At 42.4% G+C, this 9,888-nt stretch overlaps 1 protein-coding gene across 1 annotated transcript; it reads right to left on the reverse strand.

Annotated features, from left to right (window-relative positions):
• Positions 1–5,150: 5,150 nt before the first annotated feature.
• Positions 5,151–8,523, reverse strand: LOC311325245 (H-2 class II histocompatibility antigen, E-S beta chain-like; the record flags this gene model as incomplete). Its single annotated transcript, XM_084457913.1, has 4 exons — positions 5,151–5,176; positions 5,528–5,644; positions 6,648–6,929; positions 8,352–8,523. The coding sequence occupies 4 exons, from the start codon at positions 8,521–8,523 to the stop codon at positions 5,151–5,153; spliced, it is 597 nt and encodes a 198-aa protein (XP_084314039.1).
• Between the last annotated feature and the right edge of the window lie 1,365 nt (positions 8,524–9,888).

Consider the following 9,888-nt stretch of genomic DNA (forward strand, 5'->3'; position numbering starts at 1 on the left):
AGGTCAATGCACTGCCCCCGACCAGCTCTGACCCAAGGGGGCAGTCTTTCCACCACGCCACTATCCACGCCATGGACCACAGAACTCAGCCCATGTGGGCTAGAGACACACGGTCTTCACCGTTTGGTGCATAGAGATTGCCCAGAGGTCACTGTACTGTCCCCGACAGGCTTCCAAGCTTTTAAGCTCTCCGTTCCATCATTTATTCCATCTTTCAACTTTGACAGTATTACTCTATTGCTCATCTTTCAAGCTAAAGACTAAAGGCTTAAACTACTCAGGTTGAAAAGTTTAAAAGTATTTAAGTTCTTAGCTTCTTTAGGTAATGCAATTCCAATTCTGCCAGTTTCAGATTTCAGCTAAGCTTCCAGGTTCTCCATCTTACAAGCTTTTAGCAATACATTCCATCATTTAGTCCATGTTTCAGCTTTGACAGTATTACAGTTTATCTTCCACCTTTTGTAGCAATGTATTTCAGTTTTTAGCTTCTTTAGGCAGTGTAGTTCAGCTTCCAATTCTGCCAGTTTCACATTTCAGCTTCCAGGCTTTTCAGCTTCCAGGATTTTCAACCATTCAGGTGTGATGCATTTGACATTTCAGATTTTTAACATTCATGCATTTTCAGCAATGCTTTTGCTATTCCATTCAGCTGCTCAGCATTCACATGCAATTTTCTAGTTAATGACTGCAGTGCCATCTAGTGGATACCCACTAAACCCTAAAAATGATCTTTCAGTCAGATTTGAAATGACAGCTCCGGTATAATGGGTATAATGATCAACTGTGATAAAATTCAATTACATTTTAGTGATAAAATGATCACTAAAACCGTGCTTGATTTTTTTGCTTTGAAAAACTCACTGTAAATGCTCTCCAGCATCAACCAAAGTTAGCAACACTCTCCAAGACACATTATTTTTTAATGCTTAAGCAAACAACAGTTGCTTGGTGCTGCTAATTTTATTTGTGGTTTTCAATATAAAAATGATTTCAGTGTCTAGCAGTCGTTTTTGAACATTTTCTGCACATTTTAACAATACCACAATAATACTGATAACCATGATCATTTTGGTCTCCATAATCGTGATGTGAAATTTTCATGCCGTTCCATCTCTAGACAGCACTGAGAATCCAATTCGCAACTGTATGTAACTTTGATAATATCCCAGTCAACTGTGATTCGTAGCTCATGTGTGATCTGTAGATTACGGTGTATGTAGGTGAAAAACTCATCGTGTTCAACCAGCGAATCCATGAAGAGGATGTCGTCACCTTTGATGTGGAGGAAGCTGTGGAAGTAGGGCAGCGGGACGCAGCTGTAGACCGAGTCGCGCCGGTACGACAGCTCGTCGTCCGTGTCGAACCTGTCAAAGTCGTCTTCGCTGTCCTCAAACTGAACAGAGACAGTGGGTATACGTTAACATGATAGTGACTTACTGCACCAGCGTACTGTTCTGATCTGCAACAACCCATGGAACCTACTACCAACAGAAATGATAACCATGACACATAAATATATGTTCAAAAAACAAAGAAGGAAACACTTGGGTACTGCATGCTTGAGACACTAGATGGCGATGCTCTGGAAATGGAAATGTGTAGTTAGGTTATTAATAACCCCCCTACCCTACCACCCACCCTCTCCACCCAGTACAGAGCCCTACCCCCCACCCTCTCCACCCAGTACAGAGCCCTACCCTACCCCCCACCCTCTCCACCCAGTACAGAGCCCCACCCTACCCCCCACCCTCTCCACCCAGTACAGAGCCCTACCCTACCCCCCACCCTCTCCACCCAGTACAGAGCCCTACCCCCCACCCTCTCCACCCAGTACAGAGCCCTACCCCCCACCCTCTCCACCCAGTACAGAGCCCTACCCCCCCCACCCTCTCCACCCAGTACAGAGCCCTACCCTACCCCCCACCCTCTCCACCCAGTACAGAGCCCTACCCTACCCCCCACCCTCTCCACCCAGTACAGAGCCCTACCCTACCCCCCACCCTCTCCACCCAGTACAGAGCCCTACCCTACCCCCCACCCTCTCCACCCAGTACAGAGCCCTACCCTACCCCCCACCCTCTCCACCCAGTACAGAGCCCTACCCTACCCCCCACCCTCTCCACCCAGTACAGAGCCCTACCCTACCCCCCACCCTCTCCACCCAGTACAGAGCCCTACCCTACCCCCCACCCTCTCCACCCAGTACAGAGCCCTACCCTACCCCCCACCCTCTCCACCCAGTACAGAGCCCTACCCTACCCCCCACCCTCTCCACCCAGTACAGAGCCCCACCCTACCCCCCACCCTCTCCACCCAGTACAGAGCCCCACCCTACCCCCCACCCTCTCCACCCAGTACAGAGCCCTACCCTACCCCCCACCCTCTCCACCCAGTACAGAGCCCTACCCTACCCCCCACCCTCTCCACCCAGTACAGAGCCCTACCCTACCCCCACCCTCTCCACCCAGTACAGAGCCCTACCCTACCCCCCACCCTCTCCACCCAGTACAGAGCCCTACCCTACCCCCCACCCTCTCCACCCAGTACAGAGCCCTACCCTACCCCCCACCCTCTCCACCCAGTACAGAGCCCTACCCTACCCCCCACCCTCTCCACCCAGTACAGAGCCATCACCAGTTCCAGGATGAGATCGGTCCTAACCCGTGAAGTAAGACAGTAAGAAGTATACAATAGGGGAGTTTATTGATATAAAAAAAAGCATTTGACAGCATAGATCATTGTATTTTATTCTCAAAGTTACATACTTATGGTGTGAGAGCAATGGTCCTAGACTGGTCAAGCAGCTATTTAGACACATCAGAGCATATGAGGATTGAATGTAGGATTCCACAAGGTTCAGTCTTGGGACCTAAACTTTTCATTTTATATATTAATTATATTTGTGATGTATCGTAGATATTGCAATTTGTACTTTTTTGCAGATGACACCCATTTTTATAGTTCTGGACATGATTTAAAAACTTTAGCAAATACAATTGAACAAGAAATGGTCAAACTTAAACACTGGTTTGATGAAAATAAGTTATCATTCAATCTAAAGAAAACAAAAAGTATGATTTTTGGTAAGAGAAAAAATGATGAAAATGTGTTACTGGCAATAGATGGAAGCAATTTTGAAAGAGTATCTGAACCAGGATTTTTGGGAGTAATATTAGATAATGGTCTGACATTGAAACAAAAAGATGTCAAAGAGTATTTTTGTGTTAAACAAAGTTAATATAATATAATGCAAAAATACAATGCAATGCCAACACTGTACTGTTCAGGCCTATTGCCATATATCAACTACTGTGTGGAAGTGTGGGGTAATACATATCAGAGCAACATAAATCCATTGTACATTCTACACAAGAGAGCGGTCAGAATTATTCATAAAGCAAGTTTTCGGGAACACACAGATATATTATTTATTAAATCTGGATTATTGAAATTGAAAGAGCAAATTGAGTTACAGACACTGATAATTACTATGGAACTCTTTGAATAATGAACTAAGGCACTGTAGCACAATATTTCAATTTACATTTTGTAAAGATATAGAACATTCAGACTATGAAAATGCATAGTTGGGTTTTCACCTTGGATTATTATTCATGTATTATATATCTTATGCGTATATATGTTTGGTTTGGTTTATGTTGCATTGCGCTTGTTGGTGGAATGGGCTGACCATTAAGCAATGCTATGCTCATTTGAATAAGGGGGCAGGTAAAAATAAGATTTTATCTTCATCCTGCTCCTTCTCGATCATGGATGATGATGTGGAAATTGAAGCACTATTTGTTTCTTTAGTTGATACAATATACTCATCCATGTGAGAAATAAAAAGACATTCATTCATTCATTCATTCATTCATTCATTCATTCATTCATTCATTCATATCAGACCTGTTTTGGTCCAGATGGGTAAAAGAGTCCCTTCCACTCATGCAAGAACGCCATAAATGGAACAGAAGCAGAAGACACTTTGTACAAGGAGACATTGTATTGATAGCAGATGCCAACTCTCCAAGAGGATCATGGGTAACCACGAGAGTGGTTAGCACTAACCCTGATCAAAGAGAAGTGGTGAGGAGTGTGACGCTTCAGACACAGACCAGTCTCATAGAGAGACCAATCAACAAGATCTGTCTGCTGGTTCAGACACAGACCAGTCTCATAGAGAGACCAATCAACAAGATCTGTCTGCTGGTTCAGACACAGACCAGTCTCATAGAGAGACCAATCAACAAGATCTGTCTGCTGGTTCAGACACAGACCAGTCTCATAGAGAGACCAATCAACAAGATCTGTCTGCTGGTTCAGACACAGACCAGTCTCATAGAGAGACCAATCAACAAGATCTGTCTGCTGGTTCAGACGCAGACCAGTCTCATAGAGAGACCAATCAACAAGATCTGTCTGCTGGTTCAGACGCAGACCAGTCTCATAGAGAGACCAATCAACAAGATCTGTCTGCTGGTTCCCGCCAGCCAGTGAAGACCCACACTCACACACCCTCACGTAGAACGTGACAGAACATTTTTTGTTTGATAGCTCCTAGTTTTGGAATATTATTATTTACGCTTTTTGCCCATAATAATAGGGGCCGGTATGTAGGAGCAGTTTTGTGTTTTTTGATATGATGTGATGACGTCACTACCAGGCGTTCACATAATAAGGTAGAGGCACAGCTGTGCAGACAGGAACGCTGAGCTGATATAGGTTTTCAACCGCAAGCAACGTAGGATATACCGCTATAATGCGAAAACATTTTATTTTATTTCTGAGAGATCTAATTATGCTTTTTGACCTCAGTTATGACTGACCTTTTTTGGACTATTGACTATGATTAAGCCCGACACATTCATTCACAAATCCAGATCTTCAAACAAGCAACAAGCAATCAAGTAAGTGGCAGCGCGTCAACCTTCTTTAAGCGTCCATTGAATTAGGCTTATTTGTTGTTGAAAGCTGTGCCACTGAGATTTCTGGTTAGAAGGAAGCTCTAATATCAGGTCTAGTTCAGCAGTGGATTCAGAAACAGACCTGCAAACCTGAGAAGATAAAAGAAAACCGTTACAATGACCATCAGGCACAGTCAGTTGTAGTAGTTGGTGAAACTTTTCTGTGACAAGAGGAGTCTCACCTTAGCTAGCAGGCACCAGCATCCGCCCTGTGAAATAAACACAGAGAGGGTGAAGAGACAGAGGTGACAGAATCACTATGTGATATTTCAACAAATAAATCAACATTGCTGCCACCATCCACTGAACACAGGAGCAGTATTCTTGAAAAATACATCTCTCAATGTATAAGTGAATCTTTCTTACATCATGATTATTTTACATCATGATTATTTTACAGTGTGCTGCGTACATAACACACAGATGACTGTGAAGACTGGATGACTATGAAGACTGTACATGTTCTCTACACACAGATGACTATTAAGACTGTACATGTTCTCTACACACAGATGACTATGAAGACTGTACATGTTCTCTACACACAGCTGATGACTCACCATTGGATTTCTTCTTCTGGTAGTAGATGAGTCCAGCCAGTGCAAAGACCAGTCCCAGCACCAGCCCAGACGCCCCGATGGCGATCTTATTCCTCTCAGACTCAGGCAGGGACGGGTCTGTCAAGGAGAAATGACCCTTCTGTTAGCATGTGATGACACTGTAGCTGTCCTGTATGTAGCTTCTGACAGACCACCATCTATCATACGCTAGCACACACAGTCACAGTCAGGGTCATTCAGGTACCCAGCCACAACACAGCACTCGTACCCTGCTCACCTGAACTCACCCCAGTACACCATGACAACACCCTAACAACAGCTGAGCAGTGAACTCACCCTAGTACACCATGAAAACACCCTAACAACAGCTGAGCAGTGAACTCACCCCAGTACACCATGACAACACCCTAACAACAGCTGAGCAGTGAACTCACCCTAGTACACCATGACAACACCCTAACAACAGCTGAGCAGTGAACTCACCCTAGTACACCATGACAACACCCTAACAACAGCTGAACAGTGAACTCACCCTAGTACACCATGACAACACCCTAACAACAGCTGGACAGTGAACTCACCCTAGTACACCATGACAACACCCTAACAACAGCTGAACAGTGAACTCACCCTAGTACACCATGACAACACCCTAACAACAGCTGGACAGTGAACTCACCCTAGTACACCATGACAACACCCTAACAACAGCTGGACAGTGAACTCACCCTAGTACACCATGACAACACCCTAACAACAGATGAACAGTTAACTCACTCTAGTACACCATGACAACACCCTAACAACAGCTGAGCAGTGAACTCACCCTAGTACACCATGACAACACCCTAACAACAGCTGAACAGTGAACTCACCCTAGTACACCATGACAACACCCTAACAACAGCTGAGCAGTGAACTCACCCTAGTACACCATGACAACACCCTAACAACAGCTGAGCAGTGAACTCACCCTAGTACACCATGACAACACCCTAACAACAGCTGAGCAGTGAACTCACCCTAGTACACCATGACAACACCCTAACAACAGCTGGACAGTGAACTCACCCTAGTACACCATGACAACACCCTAACAACAGCTGGACAGTGAACTCACCCCAGTGCTTCACGAGGGGTCTGTCCAGGCTGGCGTGCTCCACCATGCAGGAGATCTTCTCCCCTGATCTGGGCGTGTACTCCAGTTGGGAGTGGAACTGGTAGTACCAGTCACCGTTGACCGACTCCTCAGTGGAGATCACGTCTGAGGTCACTTCCTGTCCATCCCTCTTCCAGGTCACTCTGATCTTTTTGGGGTAGAAGTCATAGGCGCTGCACACCAGCATGGCAGGGTGTCTGCCACTAGAGGGGGTCACTGAGAGAAGTTTGACAGAGGGCTCCACTGATAGTGGAGGAAAAACAGCAACACATTTGTTCATATAAAAATATCATTCATATCATATTGATCAGGGTTCTGTTCTCTATTAATTAACTCTATTATTGGTCTTTATTATATATACTGTATTATTGGTCTTTATTATATATACTGTATTATTGGTCTTTATTATATATACTGTATTATTGGTCTTTATTATATATACTGTATTATTGGTCTTTAATATGTCCACTCTATTATTAATCTTTAATATGTCTACTCTATTATTGGTCTTTAATATGTCTACTCTATTATTGGTCTTTAATATGTCTACTCTATTATTGGTCTTTAATATGTCTACTCTATTATTGGTCTTTAATATGTCTACTCTATTATTGGTCTTTAATATGTCTACTCTATTATTGGTCTTTAATATGTCTACTCTATTATTGATCTTTAATATGTCTACTCTATTATTGGTCTTTAATATGTCTACTCTATTATTGATCTTTAATATGTCTACTCTATTATTGGTCTTTAATATGTCTACTCTATTATTGATCTTTAATATGTCTACTCTATTATTGGTCTTTAATATATCTACTCTATTATTGATCTTTAATATGTCTACTCTATTATTTGTCTTTAATATGTCTACTCTATTATTGGTCTTTAATATGTCTACTCTATTATTGATCTTTAATATGTCTACTCTATTATTGGTCTTTAATATGTCTACTCTATTATTGGTCTTTAATATGTCTACTCTATTATTGATCTTTAATATGTCTACTCTATTATTGGTCTTTAATATGTCTACTCTATTATTGGTCTTTAATATGTCTACTCTATTATTGGTCTTTAATATGTCTACTCTATTATTGGTCTTTAATATGTCTACTCTATTATTGGTCTTTAATATGTCTACTCTATTATTGGTCTTTAATGTGTCTACTCTATTATTGGTCTTTAATATGTCTACTCTATTATTGGTCTTTAATATGTCTACTCTATTATGGTCTTTAAACTCTCTAAGCGCACGAGCCCTCTCCCACCGGCTGCGCAGAGGTTTTGCATGCGGTTGGACTTTGCTAGATTTACCGCAAGGTCGGGAATTGTAAGCATTTCCCGGTTAATGTGCACAATCCCCGACCGTACGGGAGATGTGAGGAATACTAACCAATTTCTCACATCTCCCTCAAGGTCGGGGAATGTGCACATTACCCGGGAGATGTGAGAAACGCACATGTTCCTCCTACATTCCCCGCGAGGTCGGGGATGTGCGCAATAACCGGGAAAAGCTCACATTCCCCGTTTTCTCACATTGACCGTAACATATCCACCAGACAGAAGCTTCATTACAGGTTTTGTAGTGAACAGATGAAAGAGGTGTCGTATCATCTGGTGAGTGAGAGATGTGATGTTGTTGTGGTGAGGAGGGCAGCTCACCTGTCTTCTCCAGTACGTGAGAGAGGTAGATCTCAGCGTGGTTCTTGCAGTAACCCTCCAGCTGCGCTCGCTCGAGAGCCATGAAAGCAGGATCATCATTAAAGATCTTAGCATTATGCAGACCAAACTCAGTGTATCCCTCCCACCTGCCCTTAGTGCTGTTGAACCTCATGAACTCAATCTTATTATAAATATGAGACTCTATGTACTCATGCGGTTGCTCTGTAGAGTATAAGCAGTGTCGCACCCTGTTCAGCTCATATCCACCTGAAATATTGAAGAACAAATAATGCATAATTACAGTTTTCATCTGAATTCATTACACACTTTATTTTCTCATAATTCATGATAATCATGTCAAAGAACAATTCATAAACATTTAATACAAATGTTATATGAAACAATATTCAACAATAAGATCCCTGTCATTAGTTCATTGATGGCAAGCTAATTATACCTGGTAATACCATAGACTTTATACAGACTGTATTATACAGACTCACGGTGTGTAGTTTATGATAATGTAGCCTACCTGCTTTTTGCGTGGACAGAACCACAGCCATGCAAATGGAAAACACAGTTGACAAGGACATGTTCCTCCAGCGTTCAACTTCTCAACTAGATGAAAGAGAGCAGAGCACTCAGATAATAAACTGACTCTTAACCAAACAAACCAATCTCTGCTTCAGAAAAACACATGTCACATGTTGCTAGGCAGAGGTCAAACATTGTACGTTCATTATTACTGTATGGTCGGTCACTAACAGTTAATTCTCAATCAGAACACAGTCATTTACATAAATACAGCATTGTTCTTTAACATTGACAAACATTTAATTAAGTTTTACTTTGTATTGAGTTAGAGAGTTGTTTACTCATCATGTTTGTCTCTTCAGGCTGTCACACTCAGTTCTCCTAAATTCAGCCATGCCAACCATATTGACAGTGTTACAGCAACAGACAGACATATCTCTTTATAGGGCAGCACAAGGAATAGCACAGGTATCAACTGACCACTTAAAGCTCAATTAACCAATTACATCCAAATCAACAATATCCTGAGTAGCCATTTTGGCCAGTCGTGCAAGGTTTCCTCAGCAAAACAAGGTCTGAGCTGATCCGTGCCATGCCTATGCCACAATGTGTGTATCTGCTTATGGACCGTGTGCTTGGGATCAAATGAGATACAGGGAAAATTATTAATGTTTACAATATGGGAGGGACTGATGTCGAAGAGCAAGCTCTGGAAACATTTGCATCTGGAGAAGTGTTTCTGTCTGAAAACTACAAACCTGAGACATTATGATGAAAGACAATGATGTATTTCCACCAAAATGTTGTATTTATCAAGCAAAGCATGTAATTGTTGTTGATGTCATTTCTTCACAGAGAGAACTGAGAAGACTTGAATTATACCCTGAACTGAACATTTATTTTCTTGTTCTTTTGTCTCTTGTGTAGGACCCTTGGACCAATCAGATGAGTCATTTCCAGCCTCATCATCTGTATCTAGGTAGACGCTCACATGGCTGTTCAG

Source organism: Borostomias antarcticus, assembly GCF_949987555.1.
Source record: "Borostomias antarcticus genome assembly, chromosome: 24".
Classification (NCBI taxonomy): Eukaryota; Metazoa; Chordata; class Actinopteri; order Stomiiformes; family Stomiidae; genus Borostomias; species Borostomias antarcticus.